Source organism: Lactuca virosa, chromosome 7, assembly GCF_052849685.1.
Source record: "Lactuca virosa cultivar CGN04683 chromosome 7, Lactuca_virosa_CGN04683_v6, whole genome shotgun sequence".
Classification (NCBI taxonomy): Eukaryota; Viridiplantae; Streptophyta; class Magnoliopsida; order Asterales; family Asteraceae; genus Lactuca; species Lactuca virosa.
Genome location: NC_136432.1, coordinates 224674750 through 224694532, shown reverse-complemented (window position 1 = coordinate 224694532; position 19783 = coordinate 224674750). Strand labels below are relative to the sequence as shown.

The following is a 19783-nucleotide window of genomic DNA, read 5'->3' as shown; positions in this document are numbered from 1 at the left end:
GTTTTCATGAAAAGAACTAGATAAAAAAGAATCATCATAGGAAAAAGGATCGCTGGTACTCAAGATAACATTGGATTTATCAGTTACAGAAGAGGATTTAAGCTTGAAAGGAATCACAAACTCATAGAACTGTACATCCCTGGAAACAAAAATAAATTTTGAATCAAGACTGTTAGGTGTGTGAAACCCAACAAATAATAGGGGTACAATAAACTCCAAATACATTGCTTTAATGTACTAAAAAGTAGTACGATGTAAGCAGGGTCGATCCTCAGAGACAATGGACAAAAGTTTATACCTCTTTGCACAAGGGTCACAAAGGGGGTTTTGTTTAAAAAGGTTAAATAATGAAAATAACAATTTACTTTGAAAACATGCAGAAAAGGAAATAGATTTGTAAACAATTTGTTGGAACGATTCTAGTTCAAGTTCTAAATGTTGTCATTTAACTTGATTATGACTTGATGTAATTCATGATTGCTATTCTATGTTGGTACTAAAAGATATTAACACACTCTAATACCTCTCGCTTGCCGAATTATCTAACCAAAACACACTCTTCAACTAGACCTATCTTTACTAATTCAACCTAAACACACTCTTAGATTGTATTGAAAAACTGCATTAAGTTTTATACAAGCTTACCAACAATTTTCATTTCTTCTCATGCGCTCGAAAGTGTGAAAAAATGTGATATATGTTCTACAATAAGAAAACCTATTGTTTGTTACGAATCATTAACTTAATAGAACGATTAGCTGCCTTAAAAGTTAAGTAGCTACACAAAAATTCAATTCATGAAAGTGGCCAATCAAACACAAATCAAATTCAAGGGTTCTAGTTTAAATAAAAACATAATCACTAGCAATAAAATCACAAATCAAACATCAAATCACATGCTTCAAGTCAAATAATCAACATGTTTTAAACAAGAAGTAGAAACTAGGGTTTCTTAGCCACACATGGCTAAGAAAAAATCAAACAAGAATAAAGATGAAATTGGAAATGTTTAATGCTTACAATGGAAATCAAAAGTGTTTGAAATGATCAAACATCTTCAAGAACTCCCAAAAATCACCCAAAATCGTCCTAGGTTACTCCCAAAACCGTTCCTGGTCAATGAAAAATGAAGACTTCCCTTCTTTTATTAACTGCTCACGTGCTTGCCATAAGACCATGCGTTTTTAGCATGGCCATGCCTTTTTGCCCATGTGTTTTGACCATGTGTTTTTAGCATGACCATGCCCTTTTGCTAAAACTCCAATAAGTCTTCAGACTTGGCTCTGTCTTCATTCTAGTTTCACCACGAGTCATGTTGCTCAAATATGTGATAAAAAGGACAAACACGACACGTGTCGGTGTGACATAGCCCGTGATTTAAATGTAGTCCTTTACTATGATGATATGCAATGACACAGGTTATGGCTTCATGTTTTCTTCCATGACATGACCGGTCCATCTTCTCTTCATGCTCCAATGCTCCAAGCTCCAAGCTCGCCTCCATAGTTCTAATGCTCCAAGCTCGTCTTCATAGTTCCAATGCTCCAAGCTCCAAGCTCGTCTCCATAGTTCCAATGCTCCAAGCTCCATAATGCCTAAAAATTAATAAAAAAATAGTGAAATACCAGGCATTCGAAATAAAACATGCAAGTGCCCAAATAATTAACTAAATGCAAGAATTATGAAGTAAAATGTAATGAAAAGACAGAAATAGACATGCAAAATAGGTGCATAAAATGCACCTATCAAAGACTAAGAACTTTATAACCTTTTTTATTAGAAGAATAACCAAGGAAAATACATTTTTCAACTTTTTCATAAAAAATATCAAGATTATTAAGTTTAGAAGCAAAACAAAGACAGCCAAAGACTCTAAGCCTGTCAAAACTTGGAAACGGCTTATAAACAAGCTCATAAGGAGAAGATCCATTTAAAACAGAAGTAGGAGTTCTATTAATAAGAAAAACAGAAGATTGTTGGATTAGGTGTCTAAGCCAATAACTAAATTGGTATGTAATCGAATTAAAACCAGTGTCCTTTTGGGTTGCCCTCAAACCTAGTAATCAATAGAATGACTTTTTGGAGAAAGAGGTTGATTTATTGGTTTATTATAAGTTTAATAACAAGAAATAAATAATTTATTAATGTATTATGAGGTTAGTATATTGATTATAAATAGTATTATTTAATTAATAATTAATCATAAATTAATTGGAATTAATTTTGGGATTAATTTGATTAATTAAAAGTATATGGACTAAAGGTGACAATATTCAAAAGTTGAGCATTGAATAATTCCAGAACCTTCCCATAAAGGGGACGGTTTTGGAGGAGGTTCCTTGGGCTTCTTGGAAGCCTTAGGAGGCCTTAAGGAGCAAAAAAAGAGATAAGGGTTATCCAAGGAAACCTGTCTTATCCTAGACTCCTTACTCACATATATAAACCCCTCATAGGATTCATATTTTCGGCACTCCGTCTCTAAGAGCCTTATAGCCGAAATTGCTTCCCCTCTCCTCTCTCCTCTAAAGTCTTATATTGGTAGGGTTTGGGTACAAACCATTAGAGGCACAAGATTTCTGGTGCTTGCTTTCTGAAGCTTGTTGAAGAAGGAATTGTTGATTATTTACTACAATAATCAAAAGGTATGTAAACCCTAAAACCCTTTATGAATTTCGAAAAGAGTATATCACTCCTAGGGTTCTTGATGTCCAATTGTTTGTTGCAAATCAATAGTGAAAACATAGATCAATTAGGTTACATGTAAACTTAGGGTCAAGTTTTTTCCGCCACATATTTTTTTTTTGTAACCTATAAAATCTAACAAAGATAAGATAGCTTCTCCCCAAAATTTAAGAGGTAAACTAGATTGAAAGATCAAGGATCTAGCAACATTTAAAATATGCCTATGTTTTCTATCCACAACACCATTCTATTGTGAAGTGTGAGGATGTTTGATGAAGAATGGCTTTCGTTTCAAACAAAGATCTCATTCTATTATTTAAAAATTATATCCTATTATCAGATCTTACAGTTTTAATTTTTACTTCAAATTGATTAAAAAGAATATTAAATAAGACACAAATACAATCATAAACTTCATCCTTAGACTTTAACGGATAAACCCAAGTAGCCCTTGTTAAGTCATCTACAATAGGCAAAAAAATATCTAAATCCTTCTCAAGTAGTAACTCTATAAGGACTCCATACATTAAGGTGGATTAACTAACCATGTTTAGTAGTTGCATGTTGACCGGTGGGAAATGACTCCTTAGTTTGTTTGGCTTTGTGACATATATCACAAGGAGGAAGAACATCATTCCCAAACTTAAGTTTGTTTATTAAAGAAATTAAAGCTTAATCAGAGGGATGACCAAGCCTATTATGCCAAGTAAGTTTAGAGACACAACAAACAGAAGAATTAGACACTTTAGAATTGTTACCTGAAGGTACACTATCCATATAATAGGGACCTCCAGACTATCTACCAGTCCCTACCATCTCTTTGGACTGTAAATCCTGAATTTTACATGTATGTTCATTAAAGACAACCTCATAATTACTATATTTGCAGACCTTACGGATATATAACAAGCTGACATTAAAATCAGGAACATCGAAGACATTAAATAAGGTCAAGGAATTAGATACTTTCAAATATCCATTTTTTTCAATTTTAGTAGAAGTTCCATTAGGATGACTACCAAGAAGATCTAGTTTAGATAGTATCATGAATAAGAGATTCAGAAGCAATCATATGTTGATTAGCTCCTGAATCAATAATCCTTTTTTTATAGTTAAAAGAGGAATTAAAAGCCTTAAATAAGCAAGTATCTGGCATATTAGCACTAGCATATGCTTCCTCATTAGTTTGTTAATCATTGATAAGTTGCAAAAATCTAACATACTGATCCTTAATGAGATGATGATATTCAAAATCTCTAGATGACTCGGGCAAACTGGAAGAACCAGACATTCCAAAATAGGTGGTAGAAGAATTCACAGAATAATTTCTGTTTGTATTATTATTAGATTCATTTCTTTGTTTAAAATCCTTAGGATATACAATTATTTTATAACAATTTTCAATTGGATGTCCTTTAAGACCACAATTTTTACATTGAACAACTTGATTCTTACTCTTATTAGAATTAGTAGAATTAAACTTATTATTGAATCTGCTATTAAAAGAAGATTGAGATTTAGACAAAGACTGAGAAGATTGAGGAGTTGAAAAAGAACCATTCCTTTGAATAGACTTTTCCCTAGATACTATAGAGAAGGCAGTTTTCACATTGGGTAAAGGATCCATAAGGAGAATATGACTCTTAACTATAAGACTCATCAAGACCACTTAAAAATTGCATAAGTTTCATTAGTTTAGAGTGATCATTTAGTTTAATTGCAACATCACAAGTACATTCAGTTAAACTAGTTAGACCATCAAATTCTTTCCATAAAGCATCAAGTTTATTAAAGTTGTCAGATATAGAAATACCATTTTGTTTGAGTGAATTAATTTGCTAATGAATGTTGAAAACAACAGACCCATCAGATTTATTATAAGTTTCAAAAAGGTTTTTCCAAATGTCCTCAGAATAAGCATGACTAGCATAGATGGAATCAGAAATGGAGGAAAGAAGCCAAGAACATACAACAACATTAGTCCTTTCCCATTTTAATTGTCTAGGTTGTTCAATAGTATCTTTTTTAAGAGTTTCATCAACAAATCCTAACTTATTCCTAGCCTTAAGAGCTCTAGACATGGACCTTCTCCACAACCTAAAGTTTTCATTTCCAGTCAACTTTATTGTAACAATAGTTGTGACAGCATTATCTGAAGGATGAATGTAGAGAGGATCATCAAAATTAATTGAAACATCCTTTCCATTTCCTCCAGGAGTATCAGTAGGACCAGTCATAGAAATAGATAAGACACAAACAACAAACACATACAACTATGACAACTAAAGTCCAGAAGGTCACCACGGTATGTTGGGGCCCAAGATAGTTGACACAGACTCAAAACAAGAACAAACAATAGCAAGAAGGCAAACAAATAACAATAAGAGATTCCAATCAATTGGTGTATTCAAGACAACCAGGAACTCCCACAACTAAACTAAGAAAAAGTATAGAAGGGAACAAGAGAACCTCATAGAAGTCCAAAAGTCACTTTTGATGTGCAGAGATGACAAATCGCTTCTCCTAAGGTTTGATCCCAATAGAGTTATTTCATATACAAGTTTTGTTCTCAAGAACGAGTTAATCAAAACCTAGATCTGTTCTCTTAGAGGGTTAATCGACACCTATTAATAGATTGAGTGATTTTTGGATATAAAGAAGATATGACGAGAACACTCTGCACCGATCTGCAAATCAAAACATAAAAAATCGCAGTACCAGAGAACCAAAAATGAAACCAAACTTAACAAGAAGTGATCTCGAGAAAACCGATCGACACACAAGGATGATCAACAGAGATTAACAACGAAACCCAAGATCTGACACTACAAGTGTCAAATCTATAAGGAATCGAGAAATAAGAAGCGAAAACAAAGAGAGACAAGAACACGAACACAAACCTGAAACGAAACTCTTCGTAGGTCGTTGTAGACTTCAATCGGAGCACCTATTACTCTACTCTGATATCATCTAAGAAAAGTAAAAACTCAAGAACGTCCCAACATGAACAGTTTATTCAGTTCGTTTGTACATCAATACTTACAAAAGAAATCCTCGCTACATAACACTCACACTCTAATGTATACACAAAATGATTTTACTATAAAGGGAAACGGCAGAACAAACCCTAGATAATACAGAAAATCCTAATCAAGAGTTAGAGAGAAAAGAGAGAGCAATCTACAAAACGTATCTGATGATTGAGACGAGGACCAACAAGCATATATACTCGGGTCACGAAAATGACCCGGTGGATCGATGAACTCGCATTTGCAATAAGAAATTTACACGACCCCTGCATAATAACATCAATATAAAAATAGACCAAACTAACCAGAAATTATAAAATGTTGAAGTTTGAAATATATATATATATATATATATATATATATATATATATATATATATATATATAGAGAGAGAGAGAGAGAGAGAGAGAGAGCTAGGTTCAGGTGTTTAAAGTAATTATTATGTTATTGTATGCATAAATGTGGGCCAATCAAAATTTAAAATAAAAATAAATAATTAAATAAATAAATAAGGGTAAATAGGTAATTTGATAATTAGTTTCCACAAATAATATCCTATAATTATGGTAACCATTGACTTCAGCTACCTATTTTTCCATCGGCTTTTTAAAACCACCACATATTCGATCCCAACACCATTACTGCCGATGTTGAAGGGCACAACACAACCATAATTACCTTCATCACCGACGGTCCTCCACCACTCGTCGCCTTCATCCACTAATGTCGCCCACCTCTGACGCCCCCTCTGTCTGCGAAAACCCTATCACAATTTCAATCTCCTAACATACCAACAGCGAACAATCGGTTGTAACTCTCACCCTCCAAGCCGACAGGGACTTCGATTTTAAATTCATTCGCAGTTTCGATTGTGAGTCGGTTTACTCCGAATCAAATAATTTCAATCTCCGAACATATCAACAGCGAACAATCGGTTCCGAGCATAGGTTCGCATTTGGCGTTCATTGAGGATATGAGTGCAAGCCCATATTTTCAACTCCGAATCTTAGATCGTTCGCAGGTAAGAAGTTTGTAATATCTCAATTTTGACTTTTCTGTTTGATCATTCAATGGCGAATATCCTTAGATCAATCCAGTTAAATTCCAAACTCGATTTCATTCGCTCTGATTATCACACTACCGACTGCGAATTCAATACTCTAGAGGAGATTGAGATTTAAAAGAATGCCTAATTTGATTCAATCGCAGGTCCCTCTTATCCCCATTCTTGATGATGGCCAGTGTAATACAAAGTTAGGCTTGGAAAGTTTCAGGAAAATGAAGAATGCAAAGTTTGAAGTCGATACAAAGGTTTTGGTTCACCCATACTCCGATCGCGCACTCTCTCTCGTTGCTCAAAGGTATTCATACACGCTTTCTCAATCATGCTTTCCTTCTTATTTATTCAAGCTAGGGTTTTCCTGAGATTGTTACATATCTTTATCATCTTCATGGTGTCGATCAAATTTTCCTCATGATCGTCCCTAAACCTAAATCTGCCTGAAATTGACCTTCGATAAATTTGGTATTAACAAAACCTTTCATGTAGAATTGTTTGATTCAGTAGCTTATGTTTAATAGGTTCCCAGAAAACACATTATGTTCAAGTGCTGTGTTTGTGCCGAAGCCAAATGGTCTTGAATAAGATGATGGTCGGGTGATCTCGTTTTGTACATGATGAACATTTAAATATATCTCGAGTAAGTTTATATCAATCTCTTATTACATGTATAGATATTCTTGTGAAGCAAATTGGACTAATGGTTCTTGGATATCAATGGGACACAAATTGGCTTAATTTCACAGGTTATCCTAGTAGATGCATAGAAGTTTACCAGTGAGCCAGTTGCAATTATTACCTTGCCATATTGAGTGCCTTATGGTTTTCATGGAGCTTTCATGCGATAATCTCCTAAATATATGATGTGAACCAAGTCGAACAACTAACTCAAGTCGTATAGCCCATCAATTCTATTGGAATGGAATCACGAATTCTAATTCTGTTGGAATGGAATCACAAATTCCAATTCTGTTGGAATCACAGAAGTTGATGCTTAAAAAACGGACCACAAAATTGAAAGTGATTCTAAGCAACATTATTCTTTTAGAATGTATTAGTGTCGTTGTTAGATTTTGATGTTTTCTTTCCCGTTTTGAAAGTTTTTTTAGTTTTATTCTTTAACAATAAATGTAATTCTTAACAATTGTTACCCGTATTCTATAAGAAATAATGTATTTTTTGTTTTTATTCTTCAATTGATTGTTCAAAAATTTGTTATTCTACAAGAAGTTTTTAAAGTCATGATCAAGAAATAGGTTCAAGAATATTTTTATTATTTATGGTTTAAGAATATTTTTATTTTTGAATATACTCATAAACATATTCTTTCAGAATGTCCGAATTAAAAGAATTATAATTCGTAAAATCGGATTTTTAAAATTAATAGAATTTATGATCCCTTAAAAAATGCAATTTTCCTTTATTAAATCTATATTAATTGACTAAATTACCATTGTAATTAATTAAGATGATATTTTTCAATTATATTTAATTCAATAATATATATATATATATATATATATATATATATATATATATATATTAATCACTTTCTTAAAATAAGTAAATTTGATTGGCCCACATTTATGCATACAATAACATAATAATTACTTTGAATAGAATAACCTAAGCATATATATATATATATATATATATATATATATATATATATATATATATATATATATATAATTTTAACATATATATTGGCTATATATCTATCGGGAACCATCAACAATGGACTACCAATTGATTAACAATTTAATACAGATCATCAACAAACATGTATGAAATCTCGCTAAATTAGCAACTTTATACCCATTTCGGTGTTAACACTTATATGTTGAAGTCTATTTGAGCCCAATATGCAATTATTGTATTTTTTAAGTTTTCATTTTTGCTTGCATTTTCCATAACAAACTTAAAATTCCAGACTTTATTTTAACATAAATAGTATTTGTTTATATTTTTAGTACAACTTACACTTGAAGTTATCGTGAAGTCTTTCCTTGTAGCCACTCTGTAACAAGGAGCCCATGCTTTGTCTCTATAGCGAAAATGAGGTCAAAAGGAAAGACTCCTCAACTAACAATCTCGTCGACAAACATATATGAAATCTCGCTAAATTAACAACTTTTTACCCATTTTGGTGTATATTGATGATAAAACTGAATGCAAATACCCCAAACATCTTCCTTTTCATTTAGTTTCATTACCAAATTCGTCCATTTTATCTAAATTTTTGGTTTCCCTCTCCCTTCGCGGTTTCCCCTTTAAATGAAAGCATCACTTATACGGAATAGGAGATTAATAAGAAATGGATCAAACTCAACTCTATGTACATTGAAGAAAGAAATATGGGAAGGAGACCTACAATCTGTTTTTCGAGATTATTTATTCTTGGTTCATTACTCTATCCATTATTATATTATGTACAGGTATATTTCTTAACAATCACATTCTTAATGTTAATTAAAAGTTGTCATATAAAGAAAAAGTTGGGATCTTGATTGAGTTCTTGAAATTTGGCAGGGAAAGTAAATTCATCATAGGCTTGAACAAGTACATAGATGGTGTGAATGCAATTTACTATAGGTGTGAAATTGAAGATGACGTTTGAGGACGAGGACACTCCTTAAAGAGGGTAACTAAGAAATTTACCGTTATCTGTCTTTTTGAGTTTTCAAATATGTTGCAATCCCAAAAGGAATTTTATAGGGATAATTGAAATATTTATATCTGTTATAGTTTTTTTTTCTTAAATTTAACGGATTTGTTAAAAGAAACCAAGAAAAAAATGGTATCTTGAATGGGATGAATATGTATCTACCATGTAAACGTAATGGATATCTACAAGGGAGATTGAAACTATTGTAACAAAACATTAGATTAGTCTGAAAACAACATTATATTTAGTGTCAAACTGACATCTAATAGTTATGCATGTCTCAAATCTATAAATACGTACAAGTATATATTTGACTAGGGTTTCGAACTGGAGCGCCAATTCAAAATCGTCATGGGGTTAATTCGTTGTCTACAAGGGAGATTGAAACTATCGTAACAAAACATTAGATTAGTCTGAAAAAACAACATGATATTTAGTGTCAAACTAACATCTAATAGTTATGCATGTCTCAAATCTATAAATACGTACAAGTATATATTTGACTAGGGTTCCGAACTGGAGCGCCAATTCAAAATCGTCATGGGGTAATTCGTTGCCTTCTTCTGTTGTTATGCCATTTCCAATGAAATCGAATCTCGCCTTCCGGCGAAACACGAGCGATGATTGTTAATTGACTGAAGCGCAAATAGCAGAAAAGAAAAGTCGAGGTCTTTGCTTCAAATGTGATGACAAATGGTAACCAGGCCATCGCTGTAAAACACAAGTCAATGTGATTTTGGTTGATAAAGAGGAGATCAAACTTTGTGAGGAGCAGGAGCAAGACTTTACACCCAATGAAGGAGTTACATTGGAAACTTTAGAAATTGACCACCCAATTGAGGTATCTCTAAACACTGTAGCAGGGCTCTCATCCCTAAAAACGATGAAACTGCAAGGAAACATCATGAATCAACTAGTGGTGGCCATGATTGATCTCGGGGACACCCATAATTTTATTGCTACAAGTTTGGTATGGGTCCGAATGGGTAATGGGGACAATAAAGCAAGGAGGGGAGTATGTTAGGGGTGTTATTATAGATAAAACAAATCGACATTATCGAATAGTTATTATCCCTCTGATTCGGAAGCTCCGACATAATCTTAGGGATGAAATGGCACAGGACCTTGGTACCACTCAAACCAATTGGAAGGATCAGACGATGGAGTTCAACATTTGAGGAAGGCGAGTCAAATTGAAAGGAGACCCGACTTTGGGCAAGTCCCTGGTATCCTTAAAAAACTTGGAGAGAGAATTACATAAAGAAAAAAAAAGCTTCGGATCGAGTTAAACAATGTTGAGGTTGAAGATACTCCTACGAAAGAGAGCCCGGGATTTCTGAAATCAACTGTCCCACTTTTGTTCCATCTTCAATGTTGAGGTTGAAGATACCCATTACCAAACGGATACAATCAAACGGATGACTAAAGACATGGTTACTGCCGATGCGATACAAATTAGCATGAGTCCTTATTCTAGTCCCGTAATCCTTGTCAAGGACAGATTGAACCGTCCCCAAAAAAATTTCATATTCCCCTCATAGACGAACTCTTGGATGAGTTACACAGATCGATCATTTTTAGCAAACTTGACCTCCAGTCGGGATACCATCAAATACGGGCTAAGGCGGAAGACATACCCAATACGATTTTTTGATCTTACGATGGCCATTACAAGTTCAAGGTGATACCCTTTGACCTTACCAGCGCCCCTGCTACCTTCCAAGCCTTATTGAATGAGATATTTTGGCCATATTTATGGGAGCTCGTCCTTGTTTTCTTTGATGACATATTGGTGTATGATACTAGTAAAGAAATGCATCAAAGACATCTCACGATGGCCTTAGAACGGTTAGCATAAAATCAACCCTCTCAAATTAAAGAAGTGTGAATTTGGACAATCATGTCTATCATACCTTGGTCATGAGATTTCAGCCAATGGGATCTCGACTGAGACCATCAAGATTCAAGTCATGTTAGATTGGCACGTACCACGAAACATCAAGAGCTTATGAGGTTTTTTTTGGGACTAACGAGTACCATCAGAAGTTTGCCACGGAGCAACTTAAAAAAATACAAATTTGGATGGAACAAGGTTGTCGAAAAAGCTTTCGACAGACGAAGACATCATGACAATCATGTCGTTTTTAGCAATGTCGGAGTCGGAGAAACCCTTCGTGGTTGAAACTGACACGTCGGGGTACGGGCGGTTCTAATCCAATATAATAGGTCAATAGCTTATTATAGTTGCACTTTAGGAACCACAGGCCGATCAAAATCTATTTATGAAAAAGAGTTTATGGCCATTGTTAAAGTCGTATTGAAGTGGAGGCATTACATAATGGGAAGAAGATTTATCTTTCGAACGGATCAACTTAGTCTCAAGTACATACTCGAGCAACGTGTTATAGGTCATAATTATCAAAAATGGGTGTGTTGAAGCTAATAGGGTTTAATATTGAAATTTAATATTGATCCAGAGCTAGTAGGGGTGTTCGTTTGGATGGATCGGTTCGATCTGATCCAATCAAGTGAATCCAAATTGATTTCGGTTTTTAAAACATAAATCTAAATAGTCCAAACTAAATTCAAATCCAATCCAATCTAATCGAATTACAATTCGATTGGATCGGTTTTTATAATTCGGTTTTCGAAAATTGAAACATTTTTTTAAAAGCACATATAATTAGAATACTACCCAACTTTATAAAAGAAAAAAAAACAAATATCTTAGTTGTGGTTTAAAGTTATGAACGACTACTAAAAATATATTAAAGCTTAATATTTTATAAATAAAAACTTTTTTTAGAAAATACATATTAAGATTTTTTATTAGGTAAAACTTTTTGAAAAAAAAAAGTAAAAAAATAATAAATAATTATAGATATATATTAAAAATAAATAAATAATAAATTTTTATTTGGATTTTTTGGACAATTCGTTCTTATTTTATAAACCAAAATCAATCCAAAATCCAAAGTAATAATTCGGTTTTGTTGAAACTCAATCAAAAAATCTGAATATTCGAACCAAATAGTCCAATCCAAATTATCAAATTGGACAATTCGGTTGTATCTAAATAATGAACAGCCCTAGGAGCTAGTAATAGAGTAGTTGATGCCCTCTCGAGGATAGAAATCGTAGCAGAATGCGAGACTATGAGTCTCGGGGTATGGAAAGCTCAAAGAGGAAATTACGAAGGATGACTTTCTGCAGAAAGCTAAAACCAAACTTGATCTGAGCACTCATAAAGGGTTTACGCTATTTCAAGACAATGTCTTATACAAAGGTTGGTCGGTGATTCCAACACCAACTTCTCTTAAGGCAGAAATCATACGGGTTTACGTTATTTCAAGACAATGTCTTATACAAAGGTCGGATGGTGATTCCAACGCCAACTTCTCTTAAAGGCAGAATCATACAGGAGTTCCACAATTCTCCGGTCATGCAGGGGAGAAAAAGACTTACCAAATAGCAGCAGTCGGGGTTTTTTGGCCAGGAATGCAAGCCGACATCATCGAATATATCAGAAACTCTTAAGTGTGTCAGAGAAACAAAACCCTCACGTCAACTCCAATCGGGTTGCTTTAAGCAATACCTCTTTTGGCCCAAACATGGGACAAAATAACCATGGACTTTATCAAGGGGTTACCCAAGTTCGATGGATAGGATACCATTTGGGTCGTGGTTGACCGACTTGGTAAGTATACTCATTTTATTCCCCTCAAGCATCCTTTCTCAGCATCCACAATTGCCAACAGTTTCATCAAGGAAATCGTCCGCCTCTACGGTTTTCCTCTATATATAATTAATGATCGAGATCGTAATTTTTTTAGTCACTTTTGGGCGGAGCTGTTTAAATCACATAGAGTGCATCTCAAAAGAAGCACGACCTATCACCCACAAACGGATGGTCGGAAGTGGTGAACCAACGTATTTTTTATGGAGAAACCAAAAAATGGGCTCGCTGGCTTTTTTGGGCAGAATTTTGGTATAATTCATCCTTACATACGGCCACCAAATGCACCCCGCTTTGAGCCTTGTACGGTAGGGACTCACCCCCATCATCCGTTACAAAGGGCAATATCCCCGGTGGACGCAGTTGATCAATTGCTATAAGACATGGATGCTATTTTGGATGAGTTGTGCATTTGTTGCGGACTCAACAAAAAATACAAAACCAAACTTAAAAGAAGACAAGGGAAGTGGAGTATCAAGAAGGGGACTTGGTTTACGTGAAATTGAAACTGTATAGACAACAAAGCTTGGCACGAAGAAAATATGAGAATTTAGCTGCCCGTTACTATGTGAAAGTTTGGACCACCGGTAATGATAAACCCCCGGTTATTCATGTCTACAAGAGGAAGTTTGGAAGGCCCAAGAAAGACCCAACAAAGTAATTATTTTCGTGCCTAGCTCTCTTTTTGCTCATTGACCAAATTGCCCCTATGAATAATTTGGTTTGTCGTGTGTGATTGGTAGAAAACCTTAAGGTTGTGCTCCTCCCATTTTTAGGTGTGTAGCGGGAAACACACTTTTTGGTATGGTCTCCTGAGTTGGCATAAAAGTTAAGTATTTAAGCTTCTTTTATTCTCCTAGGGTAGAGGCTAGAAAATTTTGTTAAGAACTTGTTCTTGGAGAACCCAATCCTCTCGAATGATTGGAATGATTAATCTTTAAGCTGCCTTTTGTGTTCATTCTACTATTCCATTACTTTGAGATTGACCGAGTGTAAGCAAGTCCATATCAACAAGTTGTAATCTTTCTTATGCTTTCATATAATTGCAAATTTGCTCTATTTATTATCATTTATGCTAGATATGACTATCATAATTATAACACGCTCAGGCATGGAATGTGTATGGGGTTCTAAAATTCTTGCAAGCATTGGTCGAGAAATCTTCAATCATTCAGATTTTAGAGCAGGAAAAAGGAGTTGAACAGCTTACAAGTTACAACTACAAATGAATATGATGATAATGGTGGAAGTAGTGTCCTAAAAGTAGTTTGGGGTTGCTTCAACATGGTTGAGTTGAATTCTGATTTCCCAAAATTTCCCGAAGTGATGGTCAAACCTTTTACTGTGTGGTACATTAGAGAAGCTGGTGTGATGATTCTTGAAGGAAACCTTGCACATGCAGTATTTTGATTATGAAACATTGAAATGTGAGTTATAGAATCGAAAGCTTCATAGTATGAATCTAGCAAAGGTTATCACATAAATGATCATAACAAACAAAAGCTCGATGCTAAATCATAATAACTGAAGAATATGGCACAAACTACTGATGCATACCTTTTTTTTCTGAGCAGATGCACATGCAGCAAAAGATGGTCAAAATATGATCTTTCTGGCCCATTCTTGTAGACAAAATAAGAGAACTTCCCCATTGCACAACTTTTTTTTCAAATACATCATATTCAACTTTTGTCCCTGGTCATATTCCATTCAACATCAGAATCATCACTAGGTTCAGAGATTCCTGTAAATATATCATCAGTGATATCATCTATGTAGATTCGTGGCCCCAAATCCTTCTTCACAAAAGTATTCTTCTTTGGGGCTTCCCTACTATTTAAATGGTTCTGAACATTACTTGAGGCATCATGGAGAGGTGAAAAAGGTGTCCACTTGGAGTTCGTTCTAGCTGTTTTTGGCAGATGTGAGATTGAAACCCCTAAAGGGAAGTATCCCCAACAATAGAAATAGTCTTCCTTTCCTTCTGCCATTAATGGTGGGGAGGAAATACTTACAGCCTGAAATGCCCTTTTACAGTTGTCACAACGGATGGTGCACTCTGCATAGATCCTTTGATACTCATACATGTAGAAACAGTAAGGACATGCAGTCCAAAATGTAGGTGACTCATCCACATTCACAGCTTCTGCTTCTGTTTCTGTTTCAGTTTCCTTCTCCTTTGCACCATTGTTACTATTAACCTGATTAGGAGACTGAACAGGACCAGCATTTTGTTCTGCCCATGCTTCTTGTTGTTGGGGCTGCAATGGAGGTTGCTGTTTCTGGTGTGGCTGCTGTCGCTGTGACAGAGATGGTGCTTGTGGCCAAGATAACGGAGGTTGTGGTGGTACTGCAGGAGGAGGCGGAGTTGTGGATTGCATAGATGGCTGCGGCTGATGAGATTGTGGTGGATTTTGTTGATACGGGGTAGACATGACTTCTAAAGGTTCAACCTGTGGCTGAAACAATTGCTCCTGCTCATGATGCTGAAACAATTGCTCATCCTCCTCGTGAGCAGGTGCAGATTGATTTCGTGACAGAAAATTATGCTGCTGCGATTCCTGCTGTTGACGAGTCCGTTGTACCCTAGTTTGAAACGTCTGCTCTTGCTCCGGCGATTTCTGCTGATGATCCGACCCCATATAGTCAATCGAAAAAAAATTGTGTTGTTCTTGCTGCTGTTGCTGCTGATGCTGTTCCTCGAGGTTAAACCCTATAGTGTTCATCTGCAGTTGCGGCGCAAAATCAAGCTCCGAATCATACATAGATTTCCTCATAGGGTTCGACAACACGGACCAAGCTTCGTTAACAATCTGAAACGCTTGATCGGAGTAAGGGAACCGATTTTGATGAGGGTTTAGGATGAAGGCGAGCCGTTGGTACTGGGAGGCGATGTGGTCCGTGTCCTGAACAAACCGGACGAGTTGAAGGATCGCGTAGAAATCGGGCTGCTGCACGCCATTATTTCCGACGACCTGTTTCTCGGCAGCGATGAGCGTATCAACAACTGCTAGGATCTGATCAGCAGCTTCAAGTCTGGGGTCAGACTCTCGTGCTCGGATCGCAAATGTCTTGGAGCCGACTAGGTCGTGGCTCATAAGCAGTTTCTCGGCGATACCGAGCCACCGTTGCGCCTCCGCCCGTGCTATGAAGATATGGGGATCCATAGTTTCTCTTACCCAGATCAAACCACACTATGAAAGTGCTCGTTGAGGCCGTTGGTGGGGGGTTAAGACAAAAGTTGTAAAGTGTGGCCTCAAATGGTTGGGGTACAGGGGTAGCATCTCTTTTTAAAAGATATGATATTTCATTTAAGAAATTGTTTGCAATTATTATATTATGAAATTTTCATAGAAGTACTTATATTTAATAAAATTTAATGTTTAACTTTTAATTTTTTTTTAATAGAAAAACTCAAGAAACCAGTTAATTTTTTCATTTTAGCCGATTATGACATTTTCAGCATGTTGCTTGATGATTTTATGGGTATGTCCAAACGAATCAGAACTTTCGAGTTAACCCTTAGTCAATCTTCTGATGCGCATATCGAGAATGACCTCACCAACGACGATCCATATGAAGTGCCAACTCGTCCTATGGGACGAGATAAAGCTAAAAGGAAGTTAAAAGGTGCTCAAAGTTCATCAAGTGAAGTGGAGATGAGGAACGATATCCATGGGTTGGACAGTAAGCTGGAAAAATATTTCGAAGTGGGAAAGAAAAGAGAAAACTACTATGCGCTAAAGCTTTTTTTCAAAAATGAAGAAAAATTGTCTGAAAAAGATCATCAGAAGATTGTGTAGATGTAACGGCGAAGATTGCAAAATAATATAACTGGGATAAGTAGTATGATTTATGTCTTCAATCTAGTTTTAAATTATGTTTTAGTATTGAGTCGTGTTTTAAATTTTAGGTATTAAGTCATGCTTTTTAGATATTAAGTCATGTTTTTTAGGTATTAAATCATGTTTTTAGGTATTAAATTGTGTTTTAATTTATGAAGTCGTCTTTTAAGTTTTAATCTATTGTAACTTTTTTATTTAATATTAAATGTTTGTTTTTTATAAAAACATAATGTGACATCCTCTAATTTTCAGAACCAAAAAGAACTCTTTTTTACGCTTTAAACATCATAATAATTTATTTGCGGGAAATCTCAGTATTTTAAAAACTTTTTCAGTACAATTATTTTTTCAAATAAAATCCTAAGGATGTCATAAATCGATACATTATATATGTTACAGCGTAAAGGCCCAATGGTCCTGAACAATATTGCAGATCCTTTATTCAATCACTCAGTATCCTATTTAAGTCTTCAGTAGTCTAAACACCGCTACCTGTGATGCATATAAAATGAGTGGGTAGCCTTGGACGTTTTTCTATGGTTCTAGAGGATCTAGAATATCTAGAATATCTAGAATTATCATTGGAGGATAATTAGGAAACCAGATAAATACCAAAAGTAAGATAATGTTATTTTATTGTTTTGGGACTTATCTAGGGTTTCTGGATAAACTATAGAAAGACCCCTAAGCCTCATATTTTCGTCTAAGTATTGTTAGAGAAGCTAGGGCCGAAATTCTACCTCTCTCTCTCTCTCTCTCTCTCTCTCTCTCTCTCTCTCTCTCTCTCTCTCTCTCTCTTTTCAAGCTCTTTTGTCGCTAGGTTTGGGTGTGAACCATTAGAGACACGACATTTGTGGTACTTGCTCTCTAAGCTTCAACAACATAACGGTTTCTTGTTATTCATCAATAACAATCAAATGTATTTTTCTAACCCTAGACGCTAATTTTGAAAATAGTATAGGATTCCTAGGGTTTCCCAATTGATGTTCAAATGTTGTATGTTTAATTAGAGAAAACATAGATCTTCAATTATGGTTGAATGCACACATAGGTTTTTGTTTGTTATGCTCAAAACTCATCAGTGGTACCAGAGTCTTGGCTTGTTTTCTATTGAATGAATTACAATTGTTGAATTTGATCTATTAGGGTTTATGGCAATTAAACCCTTTTGGACTTAGGGATTTTCGAAATTAGGGTTTCCTTGAGCCCTAAGTTTCGAAATTATGGAAAGGTTTTTAATCCTTTCCCTTGCCCTACAATTTTCGAAATTAGGGTTTCCTTAACCCTTAAGGTTTCGAAAATGGCAAGGATTGAAATCCTTTCCTTCCTCCCCAAGATAAGCTTTTTTCGAAAATTAGGGTTTTGATAGGGATTTTCTTATTTTTTGTAATTATCTGTTTATTTGATTAATTGGATAATTATAAAATTTGTTTTATCCCTCCCCTGATTTTCGAAAATTAGGGGAAGAGGATTAGGATTAAATTATCTTGATTAATTTAATTGGATAATCCTCAACTGATTTAATAAATTAATTAAATGTTTAATTAATAGATAATTATTAAATCATTTGGTTTAATTTTAAATTTAAATTAAATGGTTTTAATTTTTTGAAATTTAGTAATTAAACCTAGTATCTTGAAATGTTTAAAATACACCTTGTACTATATGTAAAATGAAATGTTTAATATTTACTATATGTATAAGACTAAATCAGTCGAACCGCTAGTACGCCTCATTCACGAAGCCAAACTATAAGGGGAGTTTAAGGAAGTGGTCTATAAAATGGTCATCATTGGGTATCCACTCTTACCCACCGCTCCCTTGATTGGTGGAGGGTCGTTAGCCGAACGGATTTGATAGGACAATTAATTCTCATTAATAAGTATAATGCGATTAAAAAGTAACTAAACTATTTTAAAATCTCACTCTTAGTTACTTTAGGAAAAATGTGAATTTGTATGTTAATCCATGAAATTGCACATAACACTTTATAAGTCATTAGTGGAGCGTGTGTGGTTAACCGGCACACTAATGTGGGAGTAATAAAGATGGTAATGGGTGTCTCGAAAATTATCGTTGATTAATGGAGTGCGTGTGGTTAACCGGCACATTAAAATAAGATGATAAATGACATCGGGAGTACCAAGCTAATTTGCATGGTTATTCACATCTCGTTTGTGATCATCGGCATCCCAGTCACAAAACTGAGAGCATAATCGAGATTCAACATGTCATTGATTAGATTCAATGAATCTCAAAAGATTTAGGAGTTTCATAAGATTGAAATTGGTAAAAGCCTTACCTACCTAAAATAGATTCGAATTTGATTATAGCATCCCTCTTCAAAGTTCGAATCGAAAATATGGATCCTAACCTTAATTTAAATTTATGGGTTAATTATTAAGGGTTAAAATCAACTAACTTGAATTCTCTTTTCATCTATTATAGATGTCAAGTTTAGACAACAATGGTCTTCTTCGTTCTTCTGGAAATGTTTTTCCTCTACCTTTTGAAGATGATCTTCCACATTTTGTTCAAGGTGAAAGTGTGTTCCCTTCTTCGAGCAATGGTGGAAATGGAGTTCATGCTTCTTCAACTCTTCCTCCTCCTCCTCCAGTGACTCTCCTTAAGTCATGCTTTCTTCAAGTTGAAAAATACGAAATTACTCGAGCCCTGTTGGCATGTAAACATCAAGATGGAAAGTTTGTGTGTGCGCATGTTCTGGAAATCGTACATTGACAGATTGGATATGTTGGGTGTTGT

At 34.9% G+C, this 19783-nt stretch overlaps 1 protein-coding gene across 3 annotated transcripts; it reads right to left on the bottom strand.

Moving 5' to 3' along the window:
* Nucleotides 1–1073: 1073 nt before the first annotated feature.
* On the bottom strand, nt 1074–16450 carry LOC145124595 (uncharacterized). Of its 3 annotated transcripts, none has more exons than XM_079060008.1 (2): nt 14733–16450; nt 1074–1595 (listed from the first exon to the last, which is right to left on the bottom strand). In XM_079060008.1, the coding sequence occupies exon 1, from the start codon at nt 16340–16342 to the stop codon at nt 14858–14860; it is 1485 nt and encodes a 494-aa protein (XP_078916134.1). In that variant the 5' UTR covers nt 16343–16450; the 3' UTR covers nt 1074–1595; nt 14733–14857. The 3 variants fall into 3 exon arrangements, with proteins under 3 accessions (XP_078916134.1, XP_078916133.1, XP_078916132.1); XM_079060007.1 differs by lacking the exon at nt 1074–1595 and adding an exon at nt 14324–14637; XM_079060006.1 differs by lacking the exon at nt 1074–1595 and adding an exon at nt 14324–14564.
* Between the last annotated feature and the right edge of the window lie 3333 nt (nt 16451–19783).

What these genes read in the sequence shown, in the direction of transcription:
- LOC145124595 (XM_079060008.1), bottom strand. Translation starts at nt 16,342, where the DNA reads ATGGATCCCCATATCTTCATAGCACGGGCGGAGGCGCAACGGTGGCTC.